At 35.8% G+C, this 20,892-nt stretch overlaps 1 protein-coding gene across 2 annotated transcripts in view; it reads left to right on the top strand.

The window, feature by feature from the left end:
* The first annotated feature begins 2,656 nt into the window (after nucleotides 1-2,656).
* Nucleotides 2,657-20,892, top strand: part of MYBPC2 (myosin binding protein C2) — a 60,452-nt gene continuing 42,216 nt past the window's right edge. Inside the window, exon 1 of one of the 2 annotated variants that reach the window (XM_087948151.1) lies at nucleotides 2,657-2,782. In XM_087948151.1, coding sequence (XP_087804277.1) covers nucleotides 2,761-2,782 — 22 coding nt within the window. In that variant the 5' untranslated portion in view covers nucleotides 2,657-2,760. Of the gene's footprint in view, nucleotides 2,783-12,107; nucleotides 12,172-20,892 lie in introns of those variants that run through there. The other variant, XM_087948149.1, reaches the window with a different exon arrangement.

Consider the following 20,892-nt stretch of genomic DNA (forward strand, 5'->3'; position numbering starts at 1 on the left):
TCATTAATCAAAATAAATAAATTATGGCATAAATTATGTATGAACTAAATCAACTCTGCTGCTCTTAAATTTAATCAGCAACAATTCCAAAATGCTAAACATATGATCGGTTTGTGTTAGAAAGGAAGCTTAATGTTCAGATTGAAAAAACCTGGGCAACCATTTGATGGCAGCAAAGTTTGAGTTTCTTTTATCATTACTGGTCTTTATCTGGATATAATAGCAATAGTTTCTCATTTTGTTTTTCCTTTTTTTCCAAATGCAAAATTGAAGCAGTGTGTTACCTTTGATAAATAGTGTCAGTTGAAGCATATTCACTTGGATTAACATATTGACAACTTGTAAGGCAGTGTTTCTCAAGATATATTTCTTGAGAAATACTGCTCTAGGATGTAGTGGGCAAATTTCTGGATTTGGGGAGATAACACCAGGTTCTACTCCACACTCAGTCCTAGAGGCTTCCTGATAACTTTGGGCCAGTAAATTGCTTTCTCACAGTGCAACCTACCTAACAAAGCTCTAGTTGGGGAAAAACTAGGATAATGTAACCCGATCCACGCTACGTTGAGCTCCTGCAAGACAGGAAGAGAGAAATGAAATGAATAATTATTACAGGAACTATAGAGCTTGCTTACCACATATGTCTGGTGAATCCTACTTACTGATGGTGCCAAAGTGATGTTTACCTCCTATAGCCACATAGGGGCACTAATGCCTAAGTAGACGGGATCTTTTTGAGAAGTCTAGAATCCAAATACCTTTCAGGAAGGCTGGAAAGAGGCAGCAATTTCCAGTCAGTCAGTCAGGATCCCTTCTTTCAAAGGCAAGAAGATAGATTCTGGCAGGATATGCGACATCTGCCCTCTACCTTTGCTGCTCTGCCTTGATCAATAAATCAGAGTGGTGTTTGTCTCTTGCCCCACACCACCCCATCTACAAAACCAGGATGCTTTGAACCCAAACATAACCTCCATTTATTTTATTTAAATTTTACATGTTCACCAAAACAGTGCTAGACTGTTGCCTTAACTGTAATTGGGATTTTTTTCCCCCTTAGTACACCTGCTTTGGATGGTATAAATTGTATTTATATGATACATTCATATATATCTACTTAAATATGGTTTACCTATCCTGGTTTTCTGGGTGGGCATGAACCATTAATCAATACCATATCAATGTGTTGATTAAGTGGGTTGTATTTTTTTTTCCTGCTTTGCATTTTTCCTGCAAGTGTGTGGACCTCTTTTCACTCCCCACAGCATGGCTTGTTAAAAAAAATAATAATCATGGTATATTGCGTGCTGTGATTGGCAGTAATGCTTTTTAGGGTCTTTGCAAAGAGACAGGCACCAGTTCCCTGGGCTTGACTCTGTAAGTGAGAACAACAGAGAGGAACCTTGGGCAATCAGAAAGAGTCTTCAATGTTTTTTAGAATCCCACTATTAATTTCTCAGGGATTTGTGGGCTAGACATGGCAGCCGTATAACTATTTCACACTCCCCACTCCGATGCCAACAGATATTCCATCATTTACTAGCATCCTTCCATGTCAGGAATAGTTTTGTTCATGCTGCTGATTTGAACCCTTGGTTTCAGTTTCCCCAAATCCCAGCTAGACGATGACATGGTTAACTTACTAACTAGGAAACCTAGAAGATCTAATGTCAACATATTTGGAAAATACTAAGTCAGGGAATGAAAGACTGGACTAGAAAATTTTAAGCAAGGTAGAACGATAGTCTATACTGATTTATGTGACAAATCCCTCCCCTTCCTAGCTTGAACAGGTTAATAGGAATCCAGGAATCACTGGACTGAAAAGGAAGATAATATAAGACCAGGTCAGTTTTTTTAAAAAGTATATAATTAAACTACTAGGTAACTTTTAGTTCCAGTCCCTGAAACAATTTTATCAGATTGACAGGGTTATCAAATTTTAACCAAGTCATTATAGATAACTGCCTGCATTTTCACTCAGGTATAAAAGAAATCTTTAACTAAATAAACACACACACATACATGCATACACACACACACACACACACACACACACACACACACACTTTCAGGTGGTAAGGAACAGAAATATGTTCCAGTTTTAGGAGATTCACTTCCATTTCATAAAAGTAAAGCCCCTTTACAGTCTCTGCCAGTGGTAGAGTTTCCTTGTTCACTTATTTATTTTAGGGTGTAGAACATCTTTCTTTTTAATGAATAGTATGGTCCACTGATTTCAAAATGTGCCTCCTAGTGCCTTACCCCCCCACCCATCCTGTAGCTGATAGAAAGACAGGATATCTATTTTTGAAATGAGCCAAATACATGATTTTGGTCTAAGAAATACTGTCTTCATTATTCCAATATCTTTCATAAAGGATAATTTAACGGAGATGCTACTGTGTTCATTGGTCCCTCTTTTCTCAAATATGAACCCATTCCTGGCTGTACACCTCTCTTTCCTCTGTTTCCCATATATGGACTCTCTCTCTCTTTCTCTCTCTTCTTTCTTCTCCCTCCTTCTCTTCCTCCCTCCACTCCCCCACCCTCTTTCTCTCTCTCTCTCTTTTGGTAAAGCCAAGCTAGGGATTTGAAGATGTTTATGCCACAGCTCTGGAATTTGGCAACAGGCCCTGGGGGTCAGGTGACAACTTCGGTGTCCCCTTTGCTGAGTCTTTAAAGCCACTAGCCCGAGTGCATTCTCCAGGGAAAACCTAACCTCGAACAGATCCAGCATTTATCTGTCCTGTGGTTTGAACCATGCCTGAGCCTGCAAAACCTGGTAAGGGAGCTAATTATCATCAAACCCATCTGGAAACAGAAGATAACAACCCCTGTCCTTTTCTTTCTTTTTTTTAAAGATAAAATGGAATATTGAGTAGGGAGGGTTAGTAATAACTGATAGGGGCTAGTACCCTGCCCAGGTTGCTCTGTTTTGGATGCGAACAGTGTGTTTGGCCCCTGATCTCCCCATCACTCTGTTTTTGAATTTTGCTAATTGGTGGATAGGAATGTGCCATTGATTGGTGCTTTGCTTGTGTTGTGCTAGTTGCTAAGGTGAAACTGAAAGGACTCTGAAATCTGACAAGGACATTCAGGCAGATTTTGCTTCTGTCTGCCACAGGAAATGGTAGGAGACAATTGTTTAAGGCCTACCATCCAAGTGGATGTATTGTAAGAAATGAAGGGGAAACTGGGGGCATAAAAATAGTAATGGCTTGAGAGCACTGATTGAGTGTTGATCAGGAAGGTGAAAAAGTAGGCTTAAAACTTCCTGATGTATAGGTGTTATATTCTATGATTATATAGATTTCATTATATTCTATAATATATGATATTCTATTATAGTTTGTCATGGTCACAGACAAACAGAAAATTCCCTGTATGTTTTAAAAACACTGAACGCAAGGAGAGAAAAAAAACAACAGATCAACGATTTCAAGTAGAAACTCTTCTTGATCCACTAAAAGAGATATAAAAAGAGACCATGGGCCCAACCACGGAGATTAAATTGATTTAGGGATTGATTAAATGGATTCAATTTCTCTCAATCTAAGCTATCTCTCAGGGTTTTTATGGGAACAAAATGGCAGATTGAAATTCCTATGCCACTTTGAGCTTTCTTAGCAGAATAATGAAATGTAAAAAAAAAAACTAACCAAGTATAAAGGTGCTTTTTCAAGAGGCAACTGGACTTTCTTGTTTTTCTTTGAAGATGTTTTGCTTCTCATCCAAGAAGCTGCTTCAGCTCCTTCTAAAGAAGCTTCTTGGATGAGAAGTGAAACGTCTTCAGAGAAAAATCAGAAAGTCCAGTTGCCTCTTGAAAAAGCACCTTTGGAACAACTATGACCTGAATGAATCTCCATAAACATTTAACCAAGTATACATGTCACAATTTCTACAGCACTCCTCTCACTTCAGTAGTCTTTAATCTTGTTTCCAGATCAGGAAGAACTTCTGTCTCTATTTATAAGCAACTGTGAACTCTCATTCTCAAAATTTAGTAAAAATGTTTACTATATGTATGTAATTGCATTCATTTGTAACCTACCCTTTCGTCTTTGTTTTGTGTCGCGTACTCTTGACATTTGGGCTAAATTAACACACAGCACAAAGCCTAGTTTATTTGGTTCATATATTGCACAGTAAGACATAAACTACATTAGCTGGTTTTACACAAGACATTAAAAAAAAACAAATAGCACAATATGAGAAGTTTACCTTAAACTGTACTTCCTTGTGTTATCTTTTTATAATTTTTTCTTCATGTGTATATTCCGGCCCCCACTCTCTTCAGAGCCATTTAATGAGAACTCCTGATGTATAGGACATTTACTGATGCAGATTTGAAACATACTTTTTTCAGCCAAATACAGTTGTACAGTAATCATTTCCACAATGGGTTGATCTTCAGAATTTGACTTGAGTACAATTCCCAATATTTTTGGCCAGTTTTTGGAGGGTAGCTGGTTGGTGAAAGCTGAATTAGAATTTAGTGCAATTTAGGGTAGAATATAGAGAGCTTATGATGTTCCAGGTGGTGTAGGATTGCAGTTCCCATCATCAACATACCCCTTGCTGGGTATGAGAGGAACTGAAGAGCAAAAGAACAAAATTGAAGAACAAAACTGAAGAACAGAAACTGAAGAAGAAAGAAGAAAACTGAAGAACAAAATTAACTGAAGGACCCACTGTTTCTCCCTCCCACCCACCCTACTTTAAAAGTTCTTTGTTTCCTTCATTTTCCTCTTTTTCTCCTAGACATTTTTGGAAAGCAAAAATATTGAAAGCAATACAACAATCCTGAATAATAAATAGTTATGCTTTAAAAGAGCCACACCTTAAACCATTTGTAAAATGAATAAAAACAAGATAGGGGTTTGCTTTCCCTCTGCTGTCTCATCTTGTCACCAGATGGCTACTTCATTTAAGATAACTTATACTTATTTGCCTGGATGTATATACTTATCCCCTCCACAGCTAGTTAATCCTTTCTAATAGCTGTATACAGATATCAGAGATGATTTATTACTTGTGAATGAAGAAGCAAAATTGCTTAGATGTCATTAATTGGCTGACATTGTGCTTACTATAAAAGTCAACTGCAGGAAAATTTTAATTTAAGGCTTTAAATATGCAAAGCAAAGTCTCTTCTCATAAAAACAGTTGAGCAGAATTTGCAGTGGAGATCCTCTAATTTCTGGAGACAGCAGTATATTTGGTAAGATATTTCTCCAAAAAGAATTGTGACTTTGTGGGTGTATATTAATAAATGCAGTCTAATATCTGCTGTATAACATATTCAAGTGCTGTATACCAATGCATAAAAGTACAGTAGTGGGAGAAATGCACTTGGTTTTTATAGCATAAGCACATGCCACAAACTACTGTCCAGCCCTGAGACATTACAAGTGGGAAGTCCTGCTATGGTTTTAGGCTGGTTTGTTTTTAAATCTTAACTGTGTACACTGTACATATGCATACCTTTTTAAAAATATTAAAAAAAAACAATTGAGTGACTGCAGCTAAGCACTTACGTTATAAAAAGACATTCTTACAAACACAGGTGATATATAGGCATCATGTTTCCAAACCCTTTATCATTCTTTTTGTGGATAAACAATGGAGGTCATGCTTAGATCAAAGGCATATTGAGCCAAAATATATAAAAGAGTGACTTTTATATATTTAGAGTGGTTACGATAACTGCAGTGATTACAATAATTAGAAAGAGCTATATGGTAACACAATTACAGTCGTGGGAATTTTTTTTTAAAAAAATAGGATTTGAAGCAATTGTAGAATAAAAGAATAGAAATTGTATTGTGTATTTCCCAAGTGAACCAAAGGTCCCTGTGCTGAGATAAAATGCTAAAGTAGAAGAAACCCAGTTTCTTGGTGGAAGAAAGTGGAATTCTTGCAATCCAATCGACTGCAATCTTTTCTTTGTTCATTTTAACTATTCCCAGATTAAGGAAAGTATTTGTCATGGGGACAGAACTAAATTGGACTGACTATAACTGCCATATGTTCAAGACTTTGCACATTAGTCAATGCCAGTTTTCCTATTTATGAAGAGTTAAATGACTACCACGTGTAGCAGTTGAATAAAGTGTGGAGGTAGGTAATCGAATAAACTACAGGTAGTCCTCAAGTTATGATCACAATTGAGCCCAATTTTTTTGTTGTTAAGTGAGACATTTGTTGAGTTTTGCCCCGTTTTATGACTTTTCTTGCCACATTTGTTAAGTGAATCACTGCAATTGTTAAGCTAATAACACGGTTGTTAATTGAACCTGGCTTCCCCATTGACTTTGCTTGTCAGAAAGTCGCAAAAGGGATCACATGACCTTGGGACCCAGCAACGGTCTTAAGTATGAACCATTTGCCAAGCACCTGAAATATGATCACATGATCATGAGGATGCTGCAAATGTTGTAATTCTGAAAGAAGATCATAAGTCACTTTTTCTATTGTAACTTTGGTCACTAAATGAACGGTTGTAAGTCGAGGACTAGTAAAGCAAACTTGAGTAAATTAAAGCAATGGAGTGAAATGGAGTAAGACCAGGCCCCAACCTATACTACCTTTATGCGTGCCACTTGCACATCTGAAAATTTATCCCATCCTCCCACCCAACAGAATTTGCCTTGATATTAAAAGGCCATGGAATGGCGGATCTGGTAGTTAGTTCTATCATGGGAATCTTCCTTTTCTTTCTTCAAGAACATAGAGTTCTCGGGTCTAGAACTCTCCAGATATGATAACTGCTGGAATCCCAGGTGGTAAGATTCTAGCAACACCTGCAGGAAAATGCCTCTCCTTTTCCACTGCTCTCTTCCAAATAATTCTGCTGAAATCATGAACAATTGGGGTAATTAGCTTTGAGGTTTGGTATAGAAACGTGAGGCCTCTAATCTAACACTAACACAGAATAAAATTCTAGGCTCAGATTGATTTAACAGAAATTATACCTATATATTTGCTTTGGAAATTATTTTGAATTATGGCTTTGGAAATTATTTTTTTAAAGAGTAAATCACACATGTTCCTAATCCTGAATGGGATCCAAAAATGTACCTTCTCAAAAGTATGAAGCAATGAAATGGCTGGATTCCACTCCAAGCACAGATTCAAATATTGACCTGGTTTGCTTGTTTGAATTCTCTGAACTGCAGGCCCAAGGAATGCATGCTACACTTGGCAATTAACACTGAAGCAAGAAGTGGAAACTGATTATTTTTCTGGGGCCTCCGTATACCTATCAAAGAATGCAACCTGTGTTCCTTTTCTTATAGGAACTGAGGCTCAGCAGGACTTATCCAAGGACAATAAGTTCCCTGGGACCAAGTACATAATGATCCTTTGAAAGAAGCCAAATGGACTGACCATTAAGTATTTCCATCCTAATAATAATCAGCTCCACTGGGCATCAGGCCAAGTTAGAGAGCTTAGGACCCAACATGTGGCACATACCTCTGGTACTACCTCTTCCCCCAGAACTCTCAACCAGAGCCATTGCCTCATTTTGCCTCATTTTACGGGTTGCCTTGGAACTGGATTTTGGGAGATGTTTAGACCATTTTTAACCTTTTAACCACTGCTAGGGAGTGTGGCATACCAAAGAAAGGCTAGAGAGTAGAAGAAATTAGTGCAAAGAACCTGATGTAGATGAGACTATGGAAATGTGGTACCAGGTTTGTGAAGCCAAGGAAGGGGATGAGCCATTTTTTTCCATATCTCACTGCCAAGTTCTTGGATGCATTGCACATCACTGTCACCTAACAGGTGTCATCAACCCTGCATAAAGAAATAAGAAGGTGAGAAGCATATGAATACAGAGAGCATGCATTGTGTTGCTATGGAGAGATGGGATACAGTCAGCTGATTTGAGGTAGGAGGACTGGTGCAAGTGGGTACACGTGTGTTTATGTTTGTGAGGGTTTATGTCTATCATCAGACATCCACTTATGATCTAGGAACTTTGACTAAACCCTCAAGTATCTGCAAAGGAAAAAGAGCCCTAAGTGGCTTGTTGAGGGATGAAAAATTTGGAATTGGAACAACAGGCTAAAATTATGATCTTTGAGCTAGGAATTTCAGTCATATGTTTAGATCATACTTCAGTTATGAACCCACAAGAACTGAGGCTCAATATATAACCTGAACTGTTAGCCAGCTGAGGAAGAACATGTATTGCTGTAAGATACAACATGAATACTAAACTTAGAAGAAGCATTTCTTCCTGTTTTCAGGACAACTTGTCAGAGAAAAAAACTTTTTGACTGATGATGAAGTTCTGTGTATCTTGTCAAAGGGATTGTTTTTGTACAAAGAAATGCTGGATAAATATGTTGGTAAAGGGATGAATATGAAATGCAAAGGAAACCATTTTAGAGAGAACCTGAACATAGTAAATGGCTTTGAAAGATTTATTTTAATCAAAGATGCCAAAGATTGATTTGAACCAAAGAAGACATCACAAGATGTCTTGTGATTTGATTCAAGATACAGGATGACTACCACCTACCAGAAGAAGGCCATCTTTCTCCCCACCCTCAAACTAAATAATTTTTGCTCAATCCTCTGAAAAAAAGTCAAACACTAGAAAAACTCAACAAATCAAGGAAGTTGGACTGGCTATTCCTGCTCCACAGGCTTCTGTTTGAAGGACTGTCTAGTTCAAGCTCTTGATGAAGACTGATAGAGGAAAAGCAGGGCCTTGAAGTTGTCCTTCAAGAGTTGGCACTCATTTTATTATTAAGGTGGTAGCAGCTATTTCTAAATATACATCTGCCCAATTGGCTGGTCTCAAAAAGAGCTAAGAATGGTTGGACCTGATTAGTACTCAGATGGGAGATTACTAAAAAAGTCCAGGGCTATAAGATGGACTGAGATTTTTTTTTTTTAAAGGAGCAGCTTGAAAGAAGACAAATTGTCTCCATAATGTAGCATAGAAAACTATTTGTAGGTTATTTTGAAGAATTCCATTTTTATAGATAAGCTGAATGGAAATTTAAGGAAAATCCATGAACTCCTTTGATCTTTCTCATTTCTCTTGTCTCTCTTACTCATTCCCAGTAATTGCCCCAGACATTTTTCTCCAGGAGGCGGCTCAAAAGCTGTTTCTGGAAATTATTCACTGATTATTATTTTTTAGCTATAATCCTGAATGCAGTTATTAAAAGAGAATCCTATTAACTCAGTGGATTTATTTCTAAATACGCACCCATGTGATTACCTTGATAATGTATTTCCCTAAGTTATGTTTATTTTTCATGGATTTTATGCCCCCATAAATGTATATTTTTGTGCATTTTATTGCATAGTGTTGCCTGGTAGAGCTTTGGAAGCAATATTAGGCTCTTAGATACTGTTTCTGAGGCCACCTAAGAACTACATGAAAGGAGCACAGACTTGGGTCTCCTATTGTCATGCCAGACACTCCAACAGACTTTTTGTCTTGCCACGATATCAGTTTCAATCCCAATTTCAGACCTAATTGTTTAATTCAATTTATTTAGACTTTGATTCTCCAAATATTTTGGATCGCCTCCAGACCATGTGCTGAAATGTATTAGTGCTGCAGTATAGGATTGACTGAAGATATTTATTTTGACACACAGATTTATTTATTTTAGGAATGTTGATTGTAATATTACATGTACTGAGATAGATGTGTTTTTAAAAAATGACCTGATATAAAACCATCATGTTTGCAAAGCTGTGTGCATCACAAGTGGTTTATAACTGCCATTATGCATGAAAGTTGGTTCACTTAAGTCTTTGCTGGCATCTGTCTAAAACTTTAGACAGTATTCATTTATCCAAGTGTGATCTTCACCAAGTCTTTTCAGCAATATCTCTTAAGAAGAATGGAGGAGAGTTCAACAATTCCAACAAGTGAACAATTTCCCTTCGACTACCAGTGGAGTACATTAGGATGATGTCTTCCTCATATTATTTTTTCCTGCCAATTTTGTGAAATTGACAAATTAGTAGGTCTATTTACTGATAACAAAGAAACTTGCAGGGAGTCTCCTGAATCCTAATTGATCAGGGAACTGATAATTTCATCCTCTAGTTGCAGTTGGACACCATATCTGCTATTTCACAATGGATCACGCTCAGCATTGTATGTGGGTATCCTTATATCCTGTTGACCTTCTCCATTTTTGAATGAATAGTACCAGTACATACATAAAAAGAGGAAAGCTGCAATTATACGACCGTGTCTGGCACCTTGACCTTTTCTGACCCCTCCATGGATGGAGGTAGATCTTATGTAAATATAAACTATGTGTATAGTCTATGTATGTATTCATATGTATAAATAAAGAATTTTGTATTAGAGTGGAATGCATTTAACATGTTTTACAAATCTTGTTAAACTATTACCACCTTGTTTGGTGGCAGCTTCAGTGGCTATGTGAAAATAAATCACAATATATGGGGTTCCCATAACATTGTAATGTGGATAATTAAGCTATCATAGGTGGCTACCTATGATAGCTTAATTATCCACATTACAATGTTATGGGAACCCCATATATTGTGATTTATTCAATTAATCCATGAGTAATAAATGAATCATAGTTAAGCAGTGCTGATAACGCACAGATTCAGTTATTAGGATATGAATTCTGTCTACAGTATATTCTGTGTCTATTTTATGAAATTTGTGGAACAGTATTATATAGGAACTTAACACTAGGTTATACTGTTCATTGTATTCAATATGGACAGGGAATGAGTTTTGGCAATTGCAAAGGCATTTTCCTTATTATCTACCACTAGGTGAGTTAAAATTTTATTTCCTAAAACACCTGTTCATTGTGGCACTCTCATTCTATTTGGAGAAAACTGAATTGGAAATATATTTGAGATTTACACTTACTTATATATTTATTCATACTCCCGTTCTATTTTCAAGGGTAGTGACTTAGATATTACAATAAAGTAATAAAAAGTATTGCTAAATTCCAACTGTAATTTTCTGTTACAGAAAATTCTGTTTGCTGATGCTGGTGTGTGTGCCTGGAACATTTGATAATCTCATTCTTAATATGGAGAGAAAGTCAAGTTGGTAACTGCATATTAATTGTATAACACAAACTGGAACAGTGTGAAGAATGGTGTTTATATGACTGATGTGATTTAGACATCTGCTAGAGTAGATGCCCAATTTTATTTCATACAGCTATTGGAACAGCGATCATACAAAGTGTTTAAATCAAAATCCAATTCTGAGTTAAAGTGTAATAAGAAATACCCCACTCTACTTCATAGCTGAATTATATGTCACCATGAGATTTTTAAGCATGAGGCATACAAATCTTCTAGTTTTGAGCTTTAAGTTTTAAACACAGGAAAGCCTACTTTTTGATTTCACTTCTTTGACTCTGAGATTACTACCAGTATGATAAGCATTCCGGATATATGTACATAATGATGTTGCCTAGGATCAATCTTGTTAATAATGAAATCTATGGAAATATCTATATTGTAAGATGCATATAAGAACTACTGCACACTGAATGTGTACAACATTTATTTTGAAACATGCATTAGATTCAGATTCTAGGAAAATGAATCTAAAGATGTATGATCTGCATCTTTCATCTCAGCTAAATGGATTCACACATAGTTGAGTGTCTGTGTAAGGACAGAATATGCACTGAGATGAGAATATGCTTAGAGAGTGCAGAGAACCACTGCACATTTTTAGTTATTTGTACATTTTTTATTGAATTTATTACTTACTGCTAGGGTTTAACTTTACATTTGGAGGGACATCCTTCCCCTTTAAACCTTGCATAGTGGATAATTTGCATTTCTGGGTTTGAAGCAACTATGCCTGGATTTTGCAATGGTGAAAGTGAACTCCCTGATAAGAAGCAAGTAAAGTAAACCGAGAGGCCTAGCTTGATCAGAGTGCTGATGCCAAGGGATTCATCTTCAGCTTGTGGGTTGAATTACTTTAGGGGCTCAGCGAAAGCAGCCTAAAGCCAGGCGGGCTAATTATAAACTTGGCCCTGCCTGCTTTCTTAGGCAGAAAACCCTACTCCCTCTGTGTCCCTAATAGGGCAGAAGGTCCCCCAAAAGGCAAAGTGAGATGGAGCTCATGAAAGGTCAGAGAAGCACTAATGGGAAGAGGTGAAAGAGATAAAGGTATAGTGACAATATGTCCTGTATTATAAAGAATAGCCCTTTAGGAAGCTTACCATAGATTGATTTATTGTTCAGACTCACTTTTGTCCTTTAATTGGGTCATTCAATGCTTGCTGTACAAATGGCACTACAATGCAGTTTTTCACATGCATGTGAAAAGTATGAAAATTGAGTTATCTTTTTACAATACATTTATATATATTTTATTTGTAAAGCAAAGAGATAAATATAAACAATTGCAGTTTTTTTATCTTTATGAACCTTTTTGAGATATGCCCCTTTTCAGGTTTGTCCTTTATTCCCCTCCCCCGACCCCCAGGAAAATATGATCACTGTAGCTATCAGTGAATCATCCTAAGTTAAGGTCTCCCAAATAAAGCCTATGAGAACATAAGTATTTATTGATAAGCCAGCCTGAAATTCAGTGAAAGATCCTAAGCTGAGATTCTAAAGAGAGGGAATGATTAACAGTTCAAAAGAAATCACGATATTCCTCCAACGTGCAAAAGCCTCATTTTATATCTACTGAGGCTTCCAGTTGCAAATAAAGGAATGAAATTACTATCAAATTGGTGTTTTTTTCCTTTCTAATTAATGGGCAGATGCTGAGAAACTTTTAAGAGTTGTGGACTACAACTCCCAGAATTCCCCAGCCAACCCGTTGAAGTCTATACATTTTAAAGTTGCTAAGATTGAGAAACACTGCCATTGATATTACTCGTGGTTACTGCTTCATGTTTGCAGGGTATGTTTAGGGGAAACCCTCCTAAACTGGAGTGAGGGAAACAGACCTTTATATTAGGAAGTAAACGATTAAATTGGGAGAACTTAGACATCATGACCTTAAGAATTTCCTTCTTCCTCTTTAGAAACTGTTAAAAAGCCAGCCAGCCAGCCAACCAACGTTCTCTAATTGTATGTGCCCTTTGTCAAAATGCAAATGATTCTATTCTACTGTAACATTTCTTAATTTTGCCTACCCACCCATCACTATCACAAGGGATCAGTCCCAATAAAATGGGACACAAGTGATTTAACTCTCACATCCTTGCATGTCATTGTCTTCTTTTGGGCATTTCTTACTTCTTATTCAAGGTTAAAGCCTAGTATTTCTGATAATTTCCCATCCAAGTACTAACCAGTCCTTCTTACTTTCTGAGCTCAATGGGCCTGTTGAGTATTCAAGTCCATTTTTTAAAAAAATCAGAAGGGGTTTATTTTCCCGGCAATCAAAAAACAATTTTTAAAATTACTTCATCATCATTTTGAATAGCTAAAAGGAAAATAGTCGGGCTAGAGTATGTATAAGTACTGGGTATATATCTTTTCTGGCTGGATTGATAATAAGCCTCTTTTTTCCATAGAAAATGCCAACTAAACATGTTCTACAATAGATGCACCATTAACTTCCAGTACTTCTTCCTCTTTTAAATTCTGACTCACATAGGTACCATTCAGACACACTTAATGGCATAATGGAAAATATTTTTCCATTATTCTTGTATAGTTTTGAGAGCAGTGATTCTTTGAGAGCTATCCATTAGCATAGTCACTGCCACCAAAGAAGTTACAGAAAGATTGCATAAAATGCAGCTCTGCTATTCTATGTAGAGAGATGTACGTGTAGGACATAAGTACCGTAATTGAAATGTATTTAAATAAATAAAGGCATGAACGGTATGAGGCAATGACCAGACGCTAACTGTTGATGGGCAACTTTGAACCTGATAGCTGCCTTCCCTTCTTACATTTTTTTATTTTTAAACAAGAGTTGAAATAGAGAGCCCTTTAAGAAAGACGGAATACGGTCTTTATAAAATGGGGCCCCTGTGACTTGGCTACAGGGAATCAGCCGGCCATGTCACCCTGACAAACCAGTTCACAGGGAAAAGCTGTAGTGTGTTAGTTTTAATTTCTCTGGCCAAAACAAATGGGAATCTGAGTCCTATCAAGTCATTCTCCTCTGTGTAATGTCTCAGAGGCATTCAGGGCAATGAATTGAAATAAATCAAGAACCAGATTTAATGTGTGGATTGCTATAGAGAGAAGAGAAGCTTTCTCCCAGGGATTTCTGAGTTCCAAGTCTTCTCATCAGGCTCCTGAACTATGCAAAGCATCTCGGTCAGAACTGATCAGGCAGGTCCTGGCAAAGCCCATGCGACAGCTGGACCAACCTTCCGGTGGGATGGGGGTGGAGGAGGCGGAGCATTGCTCCTGCTGTGTTATTAATGATCACTTTGGGTGATGGCTCAGCACTCCACACGAGGCTATATTAGGGGTCAGACAGGCTGTGAGAAAGGACTTCATCCTGGTGGTAGCTTTATTGGGAGGCATAGAGTGCAGACGTAGCGCTTAAAAGGAAATAGACTGTGTCTGAGGTAATGCAAGAGAGTGTGCTTTCTAAAATGAGAGGTGTTTGGGCTCAAACATCTCTGAATGGTTTTCGTCTCCTATCCCCATCTGAAATTATTGGCAATTGCTTGATGATCTGCACTCTGTCCATGCACCAGAAAATCACATGGGGAATCTTACGGATCCTGACTTGGGAAAAGAGATTAATTCTTTACTTTTTGCAAGAGGGTGAGCAATTAAGGAGCCAATATTTTAAAACAAAATGCTCCAAAACGGACTGCAATATATGTCCATAAATTCCTAGAAGTTTATACAAGCTCCAGGTCCTACTTTCTGTACATGGATTGTAATACATTTAATAAGTAAATTCAGTAGAGAAGATCAGATAAATACTGTCCCATTGAAAGGGTTGCTGCCTTGTTAGGTAAATCATAGTGTGCTTGATGAATCAATCAATGAATGAATTAATCTGCACAACAATGTTACAAATGTCTCTTTCCAGGTGGTGTCAGCCATTTTCTTCTTTTCCAAATCCTATTAAAATATTAGTGTTAATAAAACTAACAATTACCATATTTAAAAGTAATTTTCACTTTAAAAAAAACTGTTGCTTGGTGAATTGGAGGCATCATTACAAGTAATCCTCATTTAACAACCATCCATTCAGCAACCCATTCAGAGTTACAGTCATGGTGGACAAGAAGACATATGACTGGTCCTTGTAGTGGCAACTGTCATAGTTATATACTCATTTGTATCTGGGGATGGGGAAAGAGCTACTTGCTCTATTATGAAGTTTGCTGATATCTCAGGTTCTTAAGTCAAAACAGGATCTTGGTGGTTTGTGATTAAACATCCATTTTTTCCTAATTTAGCCAACTAGTTTAAGTTGATATTGCACAAAATCACTTCAGGAGGGAAGTATTGTGAAGAAAGAAAGAAATTTTTTTTAAAATGTGGGTGCTCCATAGATGGAATAATAAACCTCTAGGTAGGATTTCTAATTTCTGGAACTGGAGAATTTGGTCCCAATACCAATTTATATATATTTAAATCTAAAATAAACAAATCATACAATCAGTAGCTAGCCTTCATATTCAATAAACATCTTAAATAATGGCTGTTTATCTTTTTTATTCCATAAATTAACTGGAACTGGAAAATCGCTCATCATTTTTTTATTTTTGTATGAGATTGATTTCAAGCAGTTTTTAAAAATAAATATACCACATGAAAAATGAATATCTTTGCATTAAGATCAGCAGGACACTGTACAGCAATTTTTGATATGTAGAAAGTTATTTTATATTAATTAGAAAAACAATGCTTTTTAATGTTTTTGATGTAGTCTGATTTACATTTAGACTATATCTCCCATTAGGTCCAACACAGTTATTATTGAAAGATTTAGATTTTTAGCTCAATGAAATTAGGTCTTATGCAATTAGGTGTTATTTCAATGCTTTGTTTCCAGCAATAAAGTTAAAACAGAATGTACGAGTGTCTACTACCTCATTTGAGACCCCAATATGCCATTAAAAACATCAATTTATCCTTTGAGTATAATCCTCAAAAATATAATAACAGAACAGGTAGCAATAATAAGGGGTTTGTCTTCATGGGAAAGAAAGGAATCACCTCTCTCTTCAAACTGGGGTTCCTGTTTAAAATATAGGGGCATTATGGTCTTAATGGAAAAATCATCCCATCCTGCCCCTTCAGCTAATGCATTTATTTTAAGATGTTACAGTAACTGAATTTAGTAGATACTTCTTGACCCAAAGACTGTATCAAGATGTAAACTTGCAATTAATGGATTGTTGGTTAACTTTAATCCAATTTTCTGGGTTTAAATGTTTTGGCCACAAATATGGATAAAATACATTAAACTGTCTTGAACTTAGAAATCACATTGTAATTTCTAACGAATAAGCAAACTAAGTTTTATAATTACTCTAATTTGCATTTGTTTGTCTGCTTTTGTTTTCTAGCTTTAGCATTTTGATTTGTAGTCACTTAGAGTTGGAATATCAGCTTTTATTCAATCATTTGTTTTAACTGTTTTTATGATTGCTCATCATAGAGAGGCAGTTGTGTGAGATGGGTAAGCCATATAAATTGAATAAACAAATAAGTACAAAATGTGTTACAGGTGGTTCTTAGGTTACAGCCAGTCATTCAGTGGCCGTTCAAATGTGTGACATTCAATCCCAGACAAGAATGATTTCACCTGTCCTACCCTGCTACCAACTGACTTCTAGCATCAATTCCCCTAGAATTATATGATCATCATTCATTTTGTTGTTCTACAAAAATCCTCTTTGCTCTCTAAAATTCATATTTTAATTACTTCTTTTAGATTTTGCCCTTCCAAATGTAATCATCTGGAAGGGAGGTCCTTATGCATGAAGAGCATGGAATGCTGTGGAAAAATTCAGCAAGGGAATGAAGGACTTCAGCAAGAGATAAAATAGAGAAGAGACACTAGGCATTTGAGAGCATTCACATATCTGGGACATAGATGATCTTCTTAGTGTGGGGAACTATTCAGGTGCAAGATCAAATCTTATCTTTTGATCATCCTAAATACTGTTGCCTGTGTAATTCATGTCAATATGCACATGATGTGAGACCAGGCTAAAAGTGCATTTGAGTAGTTTACAGAAGAAGGCAATGGAAAACTATTTTTGTAGGGTTGCCATGAAAACTATATGGACTTGTCTCCAAGTCACCAGGAATTGAGTCAAGGAAGAAATTTATTTTTACTTTGGTTATATTTTAGCACCTACAGTATAAGGTACTTTCATTACAGCAATGTGAATACAACAGTTGTGTGAGCTTAAGACAAGTTTAGGGTCTTGTGTGCTGTATTATAGCACTCATCACACTTTGTTAAAAAAAATCTACAATATCCAGACCTGCCTAAAACACCCTTTTAGCATTTGTGTATTGTTCCATTTAAAATCTTGCTTAGTATTCAGATACATAATGGGATGGGAAGGAAGATAGCTTTGCTATAAATTATGTGAGGAATACTAATGCTTTTATTCCCTCCTTCGAAGCAGGAATGCTTAAAGAATTTAAACTTTGCATATTGTCTGTTTTATTCTATTATCCACATATATTGAAAAGTATCAATGCATGGAACTACATTAAAAGATGCATACAACCACAAAATTAATAGCTAAAACAATAAAAATTGGAGGAAAAGTTCTGGAAATAATGTTGAACAGAAGAACTCCAAAGAAGTTGCCCATATTGCTTGAAGAACTTGTATTTTTCTCTCTGTTGAAAAAGCACTATTTCAAAAATTTCGTTTATTTCTGAATTGCACTGACTAATTGAGATTTGGGGTAGGGTTCAATGAAGCAGAGTAAATCACAATTAACAAACAAAGGACAAATATAAAATTATATAGTAACTAGCACCTCCTGTCATTCAAAGTCATCCACACTCAATCAAGGTCAAAGTCTCATTGGTTTTTGATGGTTTTAATCAACTTAATTTAGTGCTTTGATTGTTATGCTGCTCCACTTCTGAAGAGTTGTTCAGAGTGGGTGAACAGAGTCAACTTTGGCAACTGTGATATCTGTTTTTGATATCTCCACATAGGGCTGTACAATGGGCTTAAAAACCAGTTAGAACCACAGTAATTGTAATATTGAGGTTATTCTTTAGTGGTAGATTTGCCCCCTAACAATATGGCTGGCATATTTGGTATCAGCTGACCAACTGCAGCTTCTGAATTGCTTCCAAGGCCAGCCCCACAAAGTCCACTGCAAGCTATGCTATAAACAATATTCCTCAATTCAATATATAATCCATCCTTCATAGGTTGCATAATTCCCTGGTCCAATTCCTGCAAAAGTTACCCATTATTTTTGAAATCTTGATAAATTCCAAATACTTGTAACTCAGTCAAGAACATATATATCTTGAGCAGACAGTGACTGGTTCAGAACAAGAAGTTAAATATACTGGCAAGAAGTACTTTGAGATTTAACTCAAACACATTTTTAATTCTATGAAGTTTTAAAAAGATCTTATTCAGAGCTGTGTTGATCAAAAGTATAACATAATGAGTGGCCCAGTTTATTGGATAAAAAAAACAGATTTGGAAACTATTTTAAAAATAGGCTTATAATGTAGCCTTCTTATGGCTAAATGGGTCAAAGCTGAGCACTAATATTTTTATATATGTCTTGCAGTATTAAGTATAGGTGTTGAAATTGATACCTGCACAATACCTGCCAAGGTTTTAGTGGGGTCAGATAATTACTCTCAAGCTGAGTCCAAGGAGGAGCTAAATTCTAAAGTTACTTACTCCAGTAAGTAACCAAAGATAGGATAAATGCCGAGTTATAAATTTGTAAGTGTGGAAAATGTAAGGTCCCTCTCTTAATAGATAGCTGTAATTTGTAAAAGGAATGTTTATGTAAAATATCTTGTAAATATGCAATGAAATAAATATATAGCAAATATCTCAAATTCAATGCTGAATCTATTTGAGTATCCCAAATACTCAAGAGAATTCTAGATAATTATCAAGTTTTTTTCATTTGAATCAAAACAGAAGGTAAATAAAAATTTATCAATTGAGATGTGTTCCTTAGTATTCTTATATCAAGATTAATAGACAACAAACCACAACTCTGCTAGCATGTTTTCCAACTAAATATTTTAATTAAAGAGAATAAGCTTTCTTGAGTTCCAGTTCATTTCGTCATGCGTCGTCTGGCTAGACTGGATATAAATTGGGGTAAGGTGAAGGAGAAAAGTTGGGGAGAGAAGGACAAGAAAAGTGGATAATGTATGTTTCATGGAAAATTAGCAATAACTGATGAATTAATAATGGTACTATATTAAAAACCCAAAGCGTCAGTTGGGATTTTCTGAGATTTCTGAAACCTTCTCATATATATCTATTCAACAATTTTTCACTGGATATAGCTGTTAATGTCTTATTTTTCTTAAATAATCACTTTGAGATCTATTATGGAATGCCGTGGGTGTTCATGAAGTGAGATACAACTTGTGAAAGATTATGCCTTAAAAGTATTAGTTAGAAAAGTGCTAGTAGACTCCAATTTCATCATACACAAACATGTCTTTCTTTCTTTAATGTCATAGATGGATAGCGATTGTAATGAAATCATTACATTTTATGACTGTGAGCCAATGGCATCTAGTCTGATTTTCTTCAGGACACAGAGTAACTAGAAAGGATCTCAAATTCTTGAATAATGATTAAGATTAGGAATAAAATATCTAGTCTAAAATATCATCAATGTGAAACAAAATTTTATACTCTATTCAGCTTACTGTAATTCCATTGATATATCCAGAATTTCTGCTATGAATTTCTGGTATGAAATTGACCAACAGAAGCTGGAAGAATTTGCCTTCAAAAGCCAGTGGATCTTTTCTGGGGTTAAAAGCTGCTGGATTGGGTGGATTTGAGTGAATAGCAAGAAGTCCTAAACTAAATTAAAAGAAAAAAAGGGCAACCATGAGGTGTTCCTCAGCATAAATTTAACTATAGTAAGGATATACTGTTAGTAAATCTTCCATGATTTGGACATTGAATAAATCTATCAACTCCAAATATAAAATTTTACAGAAACCAAAATAAATCAAGCTGACTGCAATAGCTGCAAATGTATATAACAAAAGCTTTCTGAGCACCCAGAGAAATTATGGTCCTCTCTTTTGAAGGACAAAATAACTTAAAACCTAGCATCCACATTTCTCAATTGTTAGAACATTCTCAGTAATACAATTTCCTGATTTAGAAAAACCTGGAATTGTTGCCTCTTTAGAATGAGTTTAGGGGTTTATTTGAAAAGGTTTCAGTATAGAGCTTCAAACAACAAAAGGCCAAAATCCAATATATTTTTTATATTGGAAAACTGTCAGAAGCAGGAACTTTTTAGTGACATTTTTAAGCAAAAGAGGTGAAATAAAATTAGTAGCTTGAACCTCTAATAAATATGGCAAAACACATTTCTGTATAAAGGAATTTATCTTATCTTCTAAAATAAGTATGTTACCATTCAGAATACATTTTAAACAAAAATTGATTAACAATGTTATAACAGATGGTACAATATTTCATTGCACAAGAATTCTCTTTTTAAGTCTATAAAACAACTTGCAAGATTTCTTTCCCTTTTGCTAATATAATTGCTTTGTTCAAGGTAGTAAATTTCTTTTTTGGAAATATAGAACTTGTTAAGTTTGTGGTTAGATTTACATCCTTCAAGGGATATTTGGGATGAAAAAAAGCAATAAAAATAGTTTATTTTGTCCTTTAAAAATATAAATTTAGCCGAGTGGTTCTCAGTCTTTTCTTCACCAAAAACTCACTTT

This window comes from Notechis scutatus, chromosome Z (assembly GCF_049901735.1).
Source record: "Notechis scutatus isolate UNSWTSFEM ecotype Mainland chromosome Z, rNotScu1.2, whole genome shotgun sequence".
Taxonomy (NCBI): domain Eukaryota; kingdom Metazoa; phylum Chordata; class Lepidosauria; order Squamata; family Elapidae; genus Notechis; species Notechis scutatus.